Source organism: Urocitellus parryii, chromosome 6 (assembly GCF_045843805.1).
Source record: "Urocitellus parryii isolate mUroPar1 chromosome 6, mUroPar1.hap1, whole genome shotgun sequence".
NCBI lineage: Eukaryota > Metazoa > Chordata > Mammalia > Rodentia > Sciuridae > Urocitellus > Urocitellus parryii.
Window position 1 is genome coordinate 155,461,542 of NC_135536.1, and position 18,412 is coordinate 155,479,953.

At 38.5% G+C, this 18,412-nt stretch overlaps 1 protein-coding gene across 1 annotated transcript in view; it reads right to left on the reverse strand.

Moving 5' to 3' along the window:
* The window catches only part of Cfap61 (cilia and flagella associated protein 61), a 262,491-nt gene continuing 244,079 nt past the window's right edge, over positions 1-18,412 (reverse strand). Inside the window, exons 26-27 of the mRNA XM_026400722.2 lie at positions 11,080-11,170; positions 1-201 (exon numbers count right to left, since the gene is read on the reverse strand). Of these exons, the coding sequence (XP_026256507.2) occupies positions 1-201; positions 11,080-11,170 (292 nt within the window). The remainder of the gene's footprint in view (positions 202-11,079; positions 11,171-18,412) is intronic.

Genomic DNA, 18,412 nt, shown 5'->3' on the forward strand with positions numbered 1-18,412 from the left:
TTAAATGATGCCGGGCCACGCGTACATGGGCAGGTGGTAATGGTTATATTGTAGATAGTCGAGGATGCTCCTTTCCACCAGGTTTTTGTAGATGGTTTCCTGGAAAACTCTCTTGAGGTATTTCCTGGGGCTCTCCTTCAGGTTTATTTCCTCGTCTTCTATCTGATGGGCTAACTGTTCTATGGAAGGAAGGTTTTCCTCCTGTGAAATGCAGTACAAGGTTAGATGAAGAAGTTCGACTCTGCACCTCAATAATCAGGCAATTTTATAAAAGCAAAACAAGATATAGTCAATTCCTAGTAACTTTTTCTTGCTTTTCAGAAATTGTTTTTAATCATGGCAAATATACATAACGTAAACTTTATTATTTTAATCATTTTTAAGTGTACAGTTAAGTGGTATTCGGTACATTCACATTGTTGTACAACTATTGCTACCAGAACTTGTTCATCATCCCAAACTGAAACTCTCTGTCCATTAAATAATAACTCTGTTCTACTCTCCTCTCAGCCTCTGGCAACCATAGTTGTACTTTCTTTCTCTATGACTACTCTAGGGACCTCAGGGGAGTGGAGACATACAGTGTCTTTTTGTGACTGTTTTCTATCATTTAGCATAATGTCTTCAGGGCTCACCAAGGATGGTCATTTTATCCTCTTAGTTTTCAGATAAGAATTATCTGTAGGTCATACATGCTTTAAGGTTAAGAAAGGGGCAACTAAACATTTGTGCTTGAAAACTCCTAGATGATTTTGTTGTTTGCAGTCCTTAAGAGATAGAATCTAATAACCTTAGAATAAAGTAAAGTCAACTTTCATTGATATTTCTAAATATAGGGTTCAAAAGGAATACATTTATTTGAAGTTGAGGATCAGATGCTATGTAATCTACAAATTCACAGAGATTTTCCAGCATTTCAATATAAAAAGGATACACATAAAGAAAATTGATAGAATTGTACAGTGAACATCTGCACACATTTACACTACCTGAATTCTACAGGTAACATTTTACTGTGTTTGCTTCATTTCCATTATCTGCCTTTCTATAGAAGGATTTTTTATAAAAATCATTTCATTCAGGTTTGAGGTTTGTGTGTCTTTTTTTACACTGTGATTTTAAACATTACCCTAAATATAAAGTCATATGGACTTTGATGATATATTTATTCCCACTTCCAAGAATTCTTTTTTTTCCCTAACAAAAATGGATTACTTGCAGGTTTCTACTGGATCACTAATTGATTTTATTTATTTATTTATTTATTTTTAGTTGTATATGGGCTCAATGCCTTTATTTGTTTTTATGTGGTGCTAGGATCAAACCCAGTGCCCTCACACTGGTGAAGCAACTGCTCTACCACTGAGCTACAACTCTAGTCCATGGACCACTAATTTATTAATGGCAAAGAATGAATAGAGGGGCTGGGGATGTGGCTCAAGCGGTAGCGCGCTCGCCTGGCATGCGTGCGGCCCGGGTTCGATCCTCAGCACCACATACCAACAAAGATGTTGTGTCCGCCGAGAACTAAAAAATAAATATTAAAAATTCTCTCTCTCTCTCTCTCTCTCTCTCTCTCTCTCTCTCTCCTCTCTCACTCTCTCTTTAAAAAAAAAGAATGAATAGAAAAGAAGATTCATGCTTTATGGAAGCATGTCATCACTGGGTTATTTAAGCAGATGTAGAAAATTATACACAACATCTGGAAGAATGGTCTGGGAAGATCACAGGAATTCAGGTTTAAACCAGCTCCACAAGGCAGGGAGAGGGGAAGAAGAAAACTGATACCATTATCTTAATATTGGAGGTGCTTGAAACACTGAGTCCCACCAATACATATCCCTGGAAAATATTCCACAGATACATATGGGGTTGATTCTTCCTTAAACTCACTGAAAAGTTGTATCAAACCAACACAAAAACAATGAGCTTATTTACAGTTCCATGTTCAATTTGTGGCTTTTTGTGTGTGTGTCTGTCTTATTTCACTTAGCATAATATTATCTTCTTAAAAATCTTCTGAAAGTGTCTTTTCAAATTGTATTTTTAATCAACAAGTAATCATATGTTTATGTGGTACAATGTGCTGTTATGACACCTGTCTACATCTTGGAATAAGTAAATCAGTCTAATTGGCATATGCATCACCTCATATGCTTATCATTTCTTCATGGTGAGAATACTTATTCGCTTGTTTTTGTGTTTCTGGGGATTGAACCCAGTATGAAAACATTTAAAATCTACTCTCAGCAACTTCAAAATATACTATGTATTATTTTAATTATTATATTATTATTAACTATGGTCAACACATTGTACAATAAATTGTTAAAACATTTTTTTCTGTCTGAAACTTTGCACCCTGTACTTTGAAACCAAGTAATATAATGCCTCTAACTTTGTTCTTCTTTCTCAAGATTGCGTTGACTATTCCGTGTCTTTTGTGGTTCCATATACATTTTAGGATTTTTTTTTATTTCTATGAAAAATGCCAATGGGATTTTGATAGATTTACATTCATTTGTGGATTGCTTTGGATAATATGGACATTTTAACAATATTTATTCTTCAATCCATGAACATAGGATGTCTTTCTGTTTACTTGTGTTATCTTCAATTTCTTTCATCAACTTTTTGTATGTTTTGTTTTTTCTGCAAAACTGAATTTTCACTGGGATCAAGTATTGGAGAGGGCTACAGAGTAGTTTAAAAAGCCAGAGGGAGAGGCTTAGGTGGAAGCCCTGATACTAGAAGATGCAGAAGGGGCCCTCAAAGGTCACTGGGCTCTGGAGCTCCTCGTTGTGCTTGAGGATGAACTTTCAAGGAGATACCTCACCAGGTCTGGGAGCCACAGGCTGGGGATATTAGTCAGGTGGCTGTCCATCCTCTTGATGAGTTTCATATCTTCATCTGGGAATCCATTCTCCAGAAAGTCACAAAAATAGGGATCCATGTGAGCAGAATCCAGGCATTGCAGATCCACTTGGCTTAGGCTCTTCTCCAGGGCCATGGCAGCTTCCATGGTGTCCAGGGTTTTGCTCCATCCACCTTGAGAAGGCTTTTTGCACATCTTAGAAGAGGGCATAGTCACTGCATTGGTTTTGTGTCTTTCAAGAGATGATCAGAGCTCTCACGCTTCTCCTCAGCCAACTTGTCAAAGAAGTGGCCCATACTCTCCAGAATCACATAGTCACAGTTGAAATAGTAGCCTAGAGGGACTGGGTTGTAACTCAATGGTGAAGCGCTTGCCTCGAGCGTGTGAGACCCTGGGTTTGATCCTTAGCACCATATAAAAATAAATAAGTGAAATAAAAGTATTGTGTACAACTACAACTAAAAAAAAAGAAGGAGGAGGAGGAGGAAGGAAGGAAATAGTAGCCTAGAGAGAAATAGGTGTAGGAGGCCCAAATATGTAAATTGAACAGTTGATGGTGGTCTCCACCTCTGAATCTGGGAGGCCATGGTTGGTTGGTGATAAGGAACTAACAACAAAAAAATGTTGGCCTGTTTTGCAGGCAAGATGTGAGTGAGAAGATGGTCCTAAAGCTTGCAACTGGAGAGGAGATTAGAAGGTGGTTGGAAGCTGGAAGAGAGGGACCCCCTGGGTCTGTTCCATCCAAATATCACTAAAGCAAGAGACAGACCTGTGGGACTTCTGGGCAGGTTACTCTCATCATTGTCTCATAGTTTTCAGTATACAGATCATTCACCTCCTTGGTTAAATTTACTCCTAAGCATTTTTTATTCTGTTGTAAATGGGATTGTTTTCTTAATTTGTTTTTCATGTAGATATTGTCAGTATATAAAAATGTTATTGATTTTTGTATATGCTGATTTTTTGTCTGTAATTTTACTGAATCTATCAGCAAAGTTTAAGTTCTTTTTGTGTGTATCGTGTGTGGATTCTTTTCTCCTCCTTGTCATTCCCCTCATCCTCCTTCTTTTTGGTGGATTTTTTAGAGCTTTCTGTATAAATCACGTCATCAGCACACAGAGACAAATTTACATCTTCTGATCTTATTTGTGTGGCTTTTGTTTCTTTTTCTTGCCTAATTGCTCTGGATATGATTTCCAGTACTATATTAAGTGGAAGTAGCAAGAGTGGGCATACTGGTCTTGGTCCTGATGTTAGAGTAAAAGACTTTTCATCATTGAGTTTGATATTAATTTTGGGCTTGTCCTATATGGAGAAATGTTCCTTATATATCTTTATTTTTTGAGAGTTTTATTTTTTAATCATTGATTAAGGCATTTATCAAATGCTTTTTCAGTATCTATTTAGATAATTATATGATTCTGACCTTCTGGAATAAGGTTTTGAGGTTCATCCACTTTGTAAAATGTATCAACACTTCATTTATTTTCATGGCTAAATGCTTTTCCATGGTATGGATAGAGCGTATTTGTTTATCCATTGATGTGTTTTTGGACATTTGTGTTGTTTCTTCTTTCTAGCTATTATGAATAGTGCTTTGAATATTTATTTATTTTTGGTACTAGGGATTGAGCCCAAGGGTGCTTGACCACTAAGCCACACCCCAGCCCTTTAAAAAGGCATCTATCTATCTATCTATCTATCTATCTATCTATCTATCTATATTTTGAGACAGGGTCTCACTAAGTTGCTGAGGCTGGGTTTTGAACTTGAGATTCTCCTGCTTCAGCTTCCTGAGTTCTGGGATTACAGGCATATGCCACTGTACCTGGCTTCTTTGAACATTTATGTACAAGTATTCAGATATCTTTTTCACTTCTTTTGGATATGCTTATGGTAGTGTAATTGCTGGGTCATGTGGTAATTTTGTGTGTAATTTTTGATGAACTATCAAATAATTTTCCATAGCAGCTGTACAATTTTGTATTACCACCAACAATGTCTCCATTTTTTCACATTCTCACCAACACTTATTTTCTCTTTCTTTCTCTCTCTCTCTTTCCCACAGCCATTCTAGTGGGTGTGCAGAGGTATCTCATTGTGGTTCTGATCTTTATTTCCCCAATGATTAATGATATTGAGTATGTTTTCATGTAAATGAGCTTACATATTCCATCTGGAATCTTAATTTTGTTCAATTGATCTATATATCTATCTTTATGCAAGTACCACAATGTCGTGTTACTAAATTGTTGTTGTTGTTCTGGAGATTGAACCCAGGGATGCTTTACCATCCCTTGTCCTTTCTATTATTTTTTTATTTTGAAACAAGTTCACCCTAAGTTGCTGAGGCTGTCTTCAAATTTGTAATCCTCCTGACTTAACTTCCAGTGTCACTGAGTATGTACCACCATGCCCTGGCCTTGTTTCTAAATCTTGAAATTGGAAGTATGAGTCCATCAACTTTGCTCTGTTTTTTTCCCCAAAATAATTTCTGGCTATTTGGAGTCCTTTGTGTTTCCATATGAACTTTTCTATTTCTGTTAAAAAAGTCACCTTTGAATTTGATAGGATTATGTTGAATATGTAAGTAGTTTTAGGTATATTACCATTTTAATAATACAAAGTCTTTAGATCCACGAATATAGATGTTTTTCCATTTATTTAGGTCTTCTTTAATTTTTTTTCAGAAATATTTTGTAGTTTTCAATGAGAATTCTGTGTTACTTTGATAAATTTACTCCCCATTATTTTATTCTGTTTGATGCTATTATATGTGGAATTTTTTTCTTAATTTCATTTTCAGATTATTTACTGCTAATGTAAGTGTTGTGTGTTGATCTTGTATCCTGAAATTTTGCTGAATGCATGTATTAGCTTAATTGTTATTTTGTGGAATATTTAGGATAATATCATCCTATGATAGTGATAGTTTTATTGCTTCCTTTCCAATATGGATAACATTCCTTTCTTTCTTTTCTCTTTCCCTCCCTCCCTCTCTCTTTGCGTAATTGCTCTGGCTAAAATTTCTAGTATCATGTTGAATATAAGTGATGGAAGCAGGCATCCTTATTCCAGGTCTCAAGATAAGATTTTAGCTTTCAAACTGAGTGCAATATTTTAAAAAAATATTTATTTTTAGTTGTAGTTGGACATAATACCTTTCTTTCTTTTTATTTATTTTTTTATTTATATGTGATGTTGAGGATCGAACCCAGGGCCTCACATGAGCTAGGCGAGCACTCTACCACTGAGCCACAATAAGATAATTTTTCAGAATTATCTTATCAGATAGGGGAAGTTATCTTATATTGCTGTGGGTTTGTATGTGTGTTTTAATTATGAAAATGTGTCTGGTTTTTTTCAAATGCTTTTTCTGCATCAACTGAGAACATACTATTCCCCCCTTCATTTTATTAAAGTAGTATATCACTTTGATTCATTTTCTTCTTCTTTTTTTTTTTTTTTTGTGGTGCTGGGGATTGAACCCAGGGCCTTGTGCATGCAAGGCAAGCACTCTACCAACTGAGCTATATCCCCAGTCCCCACTTTGATTCATTTTCATATGTTGAGCTACTTTTACAGTCCTGGGGCAAATCTCATATGGTCATGGTGTATAGTCCTTTTAACATACTGTTGGATTTGATTTGCTAATATTCTGTTGAAGATTTTTATATATAAATCATAAGGGATATTGGCCTGTAATTTCCTTTTTTTGTGTGTTGTCTTTTTCTGACTTTGGGTAATGGTCTCAGAATATGGTTCCTTCCTTCTGTATTTTTTGGAAGAGTTCAAGAAGGACTGATGTTAATTCTTCTTTAGATGTTTGGTAGAATTCACTAATGAAGACATCTAGTCCTGGGTTATTCTTTGTTGGGGGGTTTTTGATTATTGATTCAATTTCCTGACTTTTTATAGGTCTTGTGATTTCCTGTTTCTTTTTCAGTCAGTTTCTAGGAATTTGTCAATTTCATCTAGGTATTTACTAATTAGTTGGCATGATTATAATATTTTCTTATAATCTTTTTTTATGTTTTTTAAAGGTTTTATTTTTTTAAAGTAATGTCATCACTTTCATTTCTGATTTGGTAATTTAAGTCTTTTTTTTCTAAGTCTAGCCAAAGGTTTATCAATTTTCTTGATTTTTTTTCAAAGTACCAAATTTGGTTTTAATTTATTTTCACTATTATTTTTTATTCTTTGTTTCATTTGTCTGTGCTCTAATCTTTTAAAAATTTTTTTAGTTGTAGATAGACACAATAAATTTATTTTATTTTTTATGTGGTGCTAAGGATCGAACCCAGTGCCTCCTGAATGCAAGGCCAGCTCTCTACCACTGAACTACAACCCAGCCCTCTGCTCTAATCTTTATTATACTTACATTAAGTTTAATTCTTATTCTTGTTTTATAAGCTTTAAAATTAGGTTATTGATCTGTAATCTTTCTTTTTTAAAAAAATGTAAACATTTATAACTATAAATTTCCTTCTGCAAATTGCTTTTGCTGAACTTCATACATTTTTATACACATTGTATTTTTTCATTCATATCTATTACTAATATTTCTTTTGGTTTGCTTAAAAGTGCATTACTTAATTTCCACAAATTGGTGAATTTTCCTTCTGTCATTCCAGTTTCTAGTTTCATTCCACTGTGGTTGGAGAATACACTTTGTATAATTTATGTATTTTAAAATTTATTGACAGACGTTTTGTGGCCACACATATGGCCTGTTCTGGAAAACGTCCTGCATGCACTTGAGAAGAATGTGCATTCTGCTCTTTTTGCATGGGATATTCTGTACACATCTGCTATGTCCAGTTGGTTTATAGTCCTCTTTTCCTTACTGATCTAGCTGGTCATTCTGTCCATTGTTTAAATGGGATAGTGAAATCTCCAGTTCTCATTTCTAACAGCCTCTTTCTTCCTTCAAGTCTGTTGACTTTTGCTTCTATGTTTTGGGGTTCTATCATTTAGTGTGTATATGTTTATAATTATTATAACTTTCTTAAAGGACTTTAAAGGATGATTTTGACTATGCAAAAATTTCACCTTGGTCAGTGACAACAGGGTTCATGTGCAGCTAAAATGTAGTGTCACTGAATTTATAATCTGTTTCTCTCTTGACCTTCACAGCAGGATTTTGGATATCATAATAAATTTTAAAAATATGTAGATTTGAGGTGATTTCTAATAGTCATAGATAACCATCTTTCTTTTATCCTTTTTCTACATGTGGAGGGAGAGGAAAATTGAAATGCCAACCTCTGGGATGTTATTGCTGAGTGTCCATACTTCTCTGAAATTGTTATCATCTTGATATTTGAGAAAAGGGATTCTTCTTCTTCTTTAGGGCATAGATGATAGATGCCATTAGATTTTAATTTTCCATCAGCAGAATCTTAAATGAATTTTCTGCTTGTCTTCTCATGTGCCATTGTTTTCACTGACAGCTGTCTCCACTGTCACCATCACTACCACTGGTGCAGGTGACAGCTAGGATTTGCTGAGTGAGTCTCTGTGCCACGTGCTGTGCACATCCCTTCTGTAACTCCTTCCTTAGCTCTTGGGGAGGTGGGAACAGCTAGCCTTTATTCCACAGGAATCTGACAGAGCCACCCTACTTGGTCCAACCAGGCAAGCAGCAGACACTACACCAGGTGCCACCTCTTCACGTGGGCCTTCCCATTTGACAAATGGAAATGCTGAAAGCAAAACAGTCCCCCAGTGGAGGTTTTTCTTCCAAAGGTTTCACTTTCTAGGAATCTAGAAAATCCACAAGAATGGCTGTGGAGTCCTCAGTGTGTCTTTGGCAGATGTCTAGAGCCATTCCTCTACTGACTGGGCCTGCGGTCCACACTGAGTTCATTCATAGCAAACTGGCCCATACCAAATGGTAGCTCATGGATAAAAGTTTCAGGGTGGCTCAGGAAGACCCATAAAAAATGATTGATGCCACTGGATTTGACAGTTTACTTGGGATGGTGAAAAGAAATCTTTTTTTGAAAAAAAATAATTGATGACCCCATACTGATGCATGATTATTAACTAAAGTCCATAGTTTACATTAGGGTGCATTCTTTGTGTTGTACATCCTATGGGTTTTGAGAAAAGTCTAATTGACACATGTCCATCCTATGATATCATAGAGTTTCACTGCCCTAAGAAGTCCTCAGTGTTCCTTATTTCACCCCATGCCCTTCCTCTTTTCTCTCAATCCATGGCAAATTAACATTTTAGGAAATTGAATTTTATTTAGAAAGAGAGGGCTATGTAACAATTCTGATAAGATATTTTAAGAATCCTATGGTTTTCAGTAATTACTTAGGAAATTAGTGTTCTCCTAACAATAAAACACTCTGCTTATTCTAAAACCCCTTGCCTCTGTGCAAAATATTAATTGAGGAACTCAGATCTAGAGGTAATAAAGATTTAGGCACAGAGTTTTGATGCAATCACTAGCAAATGAATGCGTCTTTATGATAGAGGCCGGAGCAAACTGCATATCACATTTTGAGAGGAAGGGAGGTGTCTGAGGAGTTGAACAAAGTTCAGTAAGCACTAGGCTTACATTTGGGGTTAAGATTTCAACCTGAGCTGACCTCCTTGCAGCCCCAGGGTGACATGCAGGGGATTGTCCTGTAGCATCTTTAACTTCTACAGTTGGCCCATCATATCTACAGGTTCCACACCTGTGGATTCAACCAACCATAGTAAAAAATATTTGGGAAAAACATTTTGCCTCTACTAAATGTATGGGCTTTTTTTCTTGTCATAATTCCCTAAATAGTACAGGAACTATTTACATTGTATTAGGCACTAAAAGTAATCTAGAGATGATTTAGAGCATGTGGGAGGATGTGTGTAGGTTCTAGGCAATTGTCACACAATTTTATATAGGGAATTTGAGCAGAAAGGATTTTCATAATTGCTGGGGACCTGGAACCAGTCCCCAAGGATCTGAGGGATGTCTGTTTATACATTTCAATCTGAATAACTTACGCAGCATCTGACTTTTGCATTTAGCCACAGTATCCTCCACTTCCCTCATTTCCATTTACCTACTGGGTTTTTACCTGTGTGGACCCTAAAGCGTGTCAGTGTGGTTGAAACTTCAGAATCAATCTGAATCTACTTCAGATCAGTAAATTGTTTACGCTGCCCAGTTTGGGTCCAAGGAGTCACACTGAAAAGGGGGCTGTTGCAGAGAAGGCGGTGAGACACACAGTTTGGCCCTGTATGGCTCAGTGCCCATGTTCCCAGAGAATTTCGAATTTGATAATTGTTGTGACTAGCTGTGGAACCCGCAGTGGGTTATTTAAAATCTCTAAACTCTTGGTTAACAGTTTGGTTCTGTTGTGTTATGAGAGGCAGTGCATGCTTGGCTGGAATGCAGAAGGGACCCTCGGTCCATGATATCTCTCTGTGTTGTCCACTGTGGTAACCTCCATGGGAAACTTCAAGGCTATGGATGCTCCCAAGTGGACGTGACAATAGAGCCATAGAAGGTGCCCACTTAGATGTTAAATCAAGGTGGAAATTAACCAGAGCCCCAGCCCTTGTCTGTGTGAATTAAGATAGAGTCTAGGAGAGATATTCGACAGCTCTCTGTATTAACATTTTACAGCAATGCCAAGGACTCTCGTATTGAAAGAAACAATCCAAAGTTTCACAGATACCTTCTTTTTTCTTTGGAGAGTCACATTTCTTACTAATCCTGGAAACTTTGTGGTATGTGGCCTAACTTCCAGTTAATTCTGTATCACTTTGGGAAAGATGTCTCAGTTTATAAAGGGAGTGTGATACCTGATGACTTCTCTTTATATCTTTAAAACAGCACAGAGACAAATGTTCAGCCAAGGGCAGACAGAAACTGAAGGAATTTCATTCTCACTCTTGAGGACAGGTAAATACAACTCATATCCAATTTTCAGCCAACACGATAGTTGAGCATGAAAATACAGCTACTTGTAAAACGGAAAAAGAAACGTGCTTCCCCATAACAGGATTTGGGCAAACTCACTCTCCCGAGAACACACCACTGTCTACATTTCCATGCTCCATAGTATGTTTACATGAACTGCAGTTTGACTTAAAAAGTAAAGCCATACAATGGGAATATAGGGGAAAATCCAAATGATCAACAACTATCAACTGCTTGTAATTTGTAAAGAATAATCCACATGTCCATTAATCACTCCTACCTCCTTGGAGGCTAAGATTTGGCGTAACTCTTTCCTGAGATCAATAAAACGATCGTGGAAGAGGGCCATGCACCACGGCTCCGTGAAGTAGCTGGTGAGGGAAGAAGAGATTCAGTTAGCTGGCAACTCTCTCATTACCACTAATAAAGTATTTACCTGCTTTTTTGCCTTGATAAATTACAGCTCTGGCCCCATTGCAATCGTTTGCTCATAAAATGCCTCGTGGAAAAGTCTGGCCAATCAATTTTTTAAATGGATGTTCCTGATGTAAGGCCAGGTTCTATAATTACATTTAAAGTGGTTTAATTCAGAGCTGGGGCAAGACCCAGTGAAGAATCCTGATTTTATCAGAATTTAAAAGCCTGAAGACTTGTAAAGAACGGTGTCTCCATTATCTGCCCTCGTTTGAGAAAAACAGATTGCAGGATTAACTGAACTGCTGCATAAACAAATTAAATTTGGGTAGACAATAACACAAATGTTGTTCATCATTAAGGTTTCTGGATTAATAATGACCAGAAAAACAGGCCACCTCGGTGTTGCGACATGGCCTTTGCAGTTGTTCTGATGCTTAATTGAATCTCTTTTGGTGTTTGGATCTGCTACCTTTTCACTGAAAACTGAATAAATGCTGTCTTACCTGGAGAACAATATCCATAGTAACAATCGCCCAAAACTTGATGCAGTCTTCCAATAACCAAGAACATTGGTAGTTTCACTCTTACTTTATTTGCATGCTAATTGTCTTGGAACAGGAAACTTCTTTGGGGTCTGAGCCACTTTGATTATACAGGCTTCAGTCTCCTCTGGATGTGAGTTTGCTGTTCCTTGTATTACTAATGGATGTCGTTTGTGTACACAGGGGAGGAAAAAGGGGTGTTCCCTGCAGGTGTGCACCTTCCAAGACTTGTAGATAAAGACAGAGGTAAAGCCCTAAGGGCCACTGAAGTATTGGAAGACGAATATAATGGTGAGAGACTATGTTAGGATCAACATGGCACTCAGCTGTGTCAGTTACTGTCTATCACCTGAACAGAATGTGGCCTAATTTCTTGCTTAACTGCTTACCGTGTTCTTCATTCAACTATTAATTCCACTAATATTTGTTCTGTACCCACTATGGCCCCAGCACTCTCCTGGGTCCTGGGAAAATAGCAGTGATTGAAATAAACAAACATCCCTACTACCGTCGAGTTGCATTCTTGAGATGATTAGGGAATACAGCACATGATGATTGCTTAGCCAAAAATGTAAATGAAGCAGGGATAGAGGGAAGAGTGTTGGGGAAAGAGTGGACAATGAAGGGCTCAGTCCTGAGGCAGTGACTTAGTGAGCCTTCAAGGGAAGGGAGGGAGAGAACCATGTGGATATTTTGGGGGAGAGGGGAAGCATTCCAGAGAGAGAATAGCAAGTACAAGAAATGCAACAGAGTATGCCTGGACCACTTAGGGAGGTGGGATGAAGATCCCCAAAAGAGGGATAGTTGGGATGAGTTCAGGAAGGTGATGGATGAATGGATTCCTCTTACTGGAGGGATCTGTTCACATCTGTTGTGGGATCGCTCCATGGGCAGCCAGCTTGACAACTGCATACAACGGGCATCTTGCAAACATTCACTGAATGAGTGCACATTGCAATGTATACATTCTATACTATCTGGCTCTGAATGGTCTTTTATAAATATAAGAATGTAATTCTGCTAAACAAATAGGTGGCAAAACTCTGCAAAAAATGTCCCAGATGTCCTAAGAAAGGAAGGACGCCATTATGAATAATAAGAAAGGCTTGCATGATAGTAGAGTTTCAAGAGTCTTGCTGAGCTCCTGCAGCATGGACTCAGTGCTGGAAGGCATATCATGGCAGTCTGTCCAAGTACTGCTGGTCTCTGTAGTTACTCAAGGACATGGAATCCTGAATGGATGCAGTGGGCACTGATGGAATCCTAGAGTTCTGGGAGGGTCGAACTCAGGAGGGTGACATCTGGACAACTCCCCAGATGTCACCCTACTGAGATGTTCCTGAACAGAAACATCAACAACAGCCTCAGTCCAGATGAGTCCAAACACAGCTGGGCCTGGATGGTCTCTTCTTCTCAGATCTAAAAGTTTCAGGGAATTATGGACTTACATATCTTGAGACATTAGTTTAGTTAGAAACCAGTGGGCCCTCTTTAATTCGTCACCACCTTTCCTCCATTGTTGAAATGCCCCATGTTTCTATGGCACCTTCAGAAGTTCCCACCTTCTTGGTTTGGGGCATCTACAGCCACATCCTCCCCCCACTTTCTCTCTGCTTTCCTCACAGGATAAAGTACGATTGTATTCCTACTACCCAGGTGCTATTCCCAAGTTCTTTCCTGCTCGGCGCCTATATGCCTCTGCCTTTTGTTGCCCATTGGATACTCTTTATTGTCTGTATCCAAGAAGGAGGTCTAGGGAAATACACTTCCCTCAAGAATATGAGCTCCTTGCCCTGGGCTACAGCCCACCATCTAAATGCCCATATACCCAGAGCCCTTGCCCATGAAGCCCAACACAAGTCATTAGAGAATCAAGTGGCCCTTAATTTTCTGAAATACTTGTAGGGATGCACAGTGTCTGGGGGAAGTCAAAGACTAAGTTTGATGCTTTTGAAAATTATTTCTTTCGCTGGCTTTGGAACTCTCCACGGCTTTCACCCCAGTACCTAGCAAAAAATGGCACCTTAATATTTGATGTCCCCTTTTCTCATCACATTAAACAGTTTGCAAAGCAGTGACCTATGAGACCTGCAGTTTTATTTCTTTTACGCTCCCCACTACTGCCACTGGAAATGGAAAAACATGTGGGGCTCCTTGTGCAGAAGGGGACAGTCTCTGTAGCAAACTGTTGTTGCCAATATTCCCAGAATTCGTTGGGGGCAGCCATTTTTATGTACAAAAGAAAGAAGCTTCTGGATCTGTATTTGGCCTACCCAAGCCCCGCCCCTCAAGAAAGAACTCTTGGGCTCTGTCATCATAAGAAAGCTAGCCCTCACGAATTGGTGTGAATATACAACCAGAGATATGAAAAATTGGGCTCTATATGTGTAATATGAATTGTAATGCATTCCGCTATCATATATAAATAAAAAAATGAATTAAAAAAAAAAAAAGAAAGCTAGCCTTGAAACCAAATCAAAAAGTTGACCACTAAGGACTCCTTCTCAATCTTATTGCTGCTTCAGTGGTAGTTCATAGTGACAACTTGAAAAGGGCGCTAATTGCCAGGTGCAGTGGTGTGTGCCTGTGATTCCAGTGACTGGGGAGGCGGAGGCAGGAGGATCACAAGTTCAAAGTCAGTCTCAGCAACCTAGTAAGACACTCTGAAATTCAGTGAGACTCTGTCTCTAAAAAAAAAAAAAAAATACATAAAAGGGCTGGGGATGTGGCTCAGTGGTTAAGTGCCCCTGAGTTCAATCCCCAGAACCAAAAAATAAACAGGCAGGGGGCAGAGAAGGCTCATTCAATGATGCTCCCCCTACCTGGGATTGCTGGGGCAGTACCATGAGCAGCAGCAGAGCCCTCCCCATTTTAAGAACAGCTTCTCTTGTGTCTGTCTGCAACAGCAGACTGCTCTCAGCTTGCCAAATAAATGAACTGAATATACATAAAGCTACACGCTTAGCCAGGGGTTAAACAGGGTTCCCAGACTCAGAAGCAGGAGGTCTCCTATTCCAACTCTGACTCTGATCAGAGGGCATTTAGAACCAAACAGAAGTTAGAAAGAAGTTGACCAGCAGTTTCCAAAATGTCCTTGGTCTGCTCTGCTTATAGACCTTCAGCTCAGCCTCTGAAGCAGGTATGGGTAATTAATAGGAAGTGGCTGCTCTCTGGTAAAGCTGGTGTTAGATACCCTGTGTTTTAGAGGGCTGTGAGAAGGAACATTTTCCTCTAAGAAAAAAAAAATTGACTCACAAAATCTACCCAGTGAAAAATCTTACTTGCAAGGTTCTTCCTCAATCCTTGCTTATTCTGGTAGTGATTTTTTAAAGCACTCACTGGACGCCCCTGGGGTAACCACTGGAATGCTGACACCCATTTCCTTTGTGTTCTGCTTCATGCTGGGTGCTCAGCCATTTACCACTCACAGCCCCCAAGTAGTTCAGCTTCTGTTCACACTTGACTCAATGGTCCCTGAGATCTTGTTTGTTTCTGGCAAATTAACATTTTGACTTTTTAAGTTCAAAGGCTTTCTTTTTAAATTTTATTTTAGTGCACTGTGATTATACATAATGGTGGAGGTCACGGTGACATATTCATATATGCACATAATTTGCTCCAATTCATTTCCTGGTACACTCCTTTTTCTTCACCTCTTCTCTTCCCCAGTTCCCCTTCCTTTTCTCTTCTGGTTTTCCTTCTATTTATTTACATGTATATTTTTTTCACTGGTGCATCACATAAAAGTGGGATTCATCGGGGTATATTCACACATGCATCCAGCATAATTTTGTTGATTTTATTCCCGGCTCTTCCCTGTTCCCTCACTTCCTCTATCCTCCTTGACACCTTACCTGTCCTCCACTGGTCTCCCTTCTATTTCCATGAGATCTCCCTACTTTTTTCTCTCTAGCTATTGCAAATGAGGGAAAACATTTGATCCTTGGCTTTCTGAGTTTGGCTTATTTCACTCAGCATGATGTTCTCGGTTCCATCTATTTTCATGCAAATGACATAATTTCATTCTCCATTATGGCTGTTGTTGATAGACACATAGGCTGGTTCTGTAGCCTGGCTATTGTGAATTATGTTGTTAAAAACATTGGAAGGCAATAAAAAATAAAATACCTGGGAATAAATATAATCAAGGAGGTGAAAGACCTCTGCAATGAACATTACAGAACACTGAAGAAATGGAAGATGATATTAGAAGATGAAAATACCTACCATGTACCAAGCAGAATTAATATTGCCAAAATGGTCATGTTACCAAAAGTGATCTGTAGAGTTGATGTAATCTCCATAAAAATTTTAGTGAAATTCTTCGCAAAACAAGAAGGAATAATCTGAAAATTCATGTGGGAAAATGAAAGACCCAGAATAGACAAAGCAATTCTGAGCCATAAGAACAAAGCTGGAAGTATCACTATACCCAACTTCAAATTATACTACAGAGCTACAGCAATAAAACAGCATGGTGCAGGCATAACAACACACATTTAGATCAGTGGGACAGAAGAGAAGACATGCAGACAAGCCCACACAGATGTCGTCATCTCATCTTTGACAAAAGTGCCAAAAACACAAAGTGAAGAAAACATATCCTTTTTAACACATGGCGCTGGGGAAACTGGATAGCCATTTGTATAAGAATGAAACTAAATCCCTACCTATCACCCTGCCCAAAAGCCAACTCAAAGTGGATGCATGACCTAGGAATCAGGCCAGAAATTGCAACTATAGAAAAAAATAGAGTCAACATTCCAGCATATAGGTATAGGCACAGAATTTCTTCATAAGACCCCTCAAGCATAAGAAATAAAACCAAGAATCAGTAACAGGAATGTTATTAAATTAAAAATCTTCTGCACAGCAAAGAAAATGCATAAGAGATGAAGAGTGAGCCTACAGAATGGGAGAAAATCGTTGCTAGTTACTTGTCTGACAGAGGAGTAATATCCAAAACATATAAAGAACTAAAACACACACACACACACACACACACACACACAGCAGTGGGGGGTGGAGCCCAAACCAAATAATGTAACTGACAATTGGGCAAATGAACTGAACAAACATTTCTCAAAAGAAAAAAATGCAAATGGCTTATAAACATAGGAAAAAAGTGTTTAACATCACCAGCAACCAGGGAAATCAAACCCATCAAGAACATAAATAGTAATAAGTGTTGGCAAGGATGTGGGAAGAAAGGAACACTTACAGTTTCTGTTTAGAACAGTTTTAATTTCTTTTCTGATTCACATTCAAAAAAAAAGGAAGCTATGGAGTCACTAGGTACCTACATAGCTGGGTTACCTAGACATTTTCAGGAAAGCTGGTCAGATAAAGAACATAGTAACAATGGATAGCCTCAGTTTGACTAGTTATTGCTCTCATGATTTGCTGGGTATATCAAGAACTAACTAACTTGATAAAAAGACTATAATAACTCATAAAATCCAAAGTGAGCAAAAGCAAAAGACTAGCTTCCCTTTAAGAAAATCTTCAGACCTATGGACAGTACAATACTAATTTTAAAAAATATCATATTTACTTAGAAGGACTCAGAGTGCTTGCAAAACAGCTGCAGACTTGTTTTTGTTTTTTGTTGTTGCAATTATAGAGTGGTATTCCGTGAACAGAACATTTTTTTTTCATATGCTCCACCAGAGACGGGCAAAGATGAAAAAATGAAACACAACCATCCTCATATATAAACAATTTGTCTTGTACAACAGCAAAAACCTGCTGTAGATTTTCATGCCGGCAAGGTCAGTGCCTGTTGGAAATCCCTTCAGGACAAGATGCACATTTGGTAGTGGGTTAAGTTTACAAAAAAAAGGAAGAAAAAAGATACTGCACAGTTGAAAATTAAATCTTAAAAACAATCTTACATTTCAGTATTTTTCTTTACAAGGAGTGAAATATGTGCAGGAGGGCTGCATGCTTTACAGACAGAAAAACACAAACACCACAAATCAACTTATGGGTCACCGTCATTTTCATCTTCCCTTCCTTCTCATCTTCCTGAGATTCCTCCTTTTCCTTTTTCTTGCTTTTTTTCCAGCCTTGCTGATTCCCTTTTATGCGGCATCAGGCTTTCCTCTAGCTCCGTAGGCAGCAATATCCCGGTTGGAGATTTCTGGCAGCTCAGCAGCCTTCTTTCCAGTCGGCAGAAGTGCTGTTCTCCGTCTCTGAGAGAGACATCACCAGTGGACAGGCCGGGATGTCCTCCTTTGGTTTGGGGGCAACACTCAGGACAGAACAAGAGAAAGGCCCGAGGAGGCCTCTTGGGTACACGGGGATTCTTGAATCTATTTTTTTTGCTTCCTTTCAGGAGGGATTCAGGTTTTCATTTGTGTTTCCCAGTGGGTCTTGTCCACGTTTGCCAAGTCTTCTGGTCTTCCTCCCTCCTCAGCAGTCATGCTCCTACCTCTCTGAGCACTTGGAAAATTCCAGAAAGTCAACCAAAGTATCTGGATGCTTCTTGTGCTTCTTCTTGGTGAGTTTACACAAAGAATGCATGTGAGGCCATTTTGCCTCTTGGCTTCTTAGGAGCCCCTGTGTCAATGTTTATTTTTTCCTCAGTGAGGCACGGAGTCACCTACTGCCCTTCTGGCTCTCAATGGCCCCAATATACTGCAAGGCTGTGAA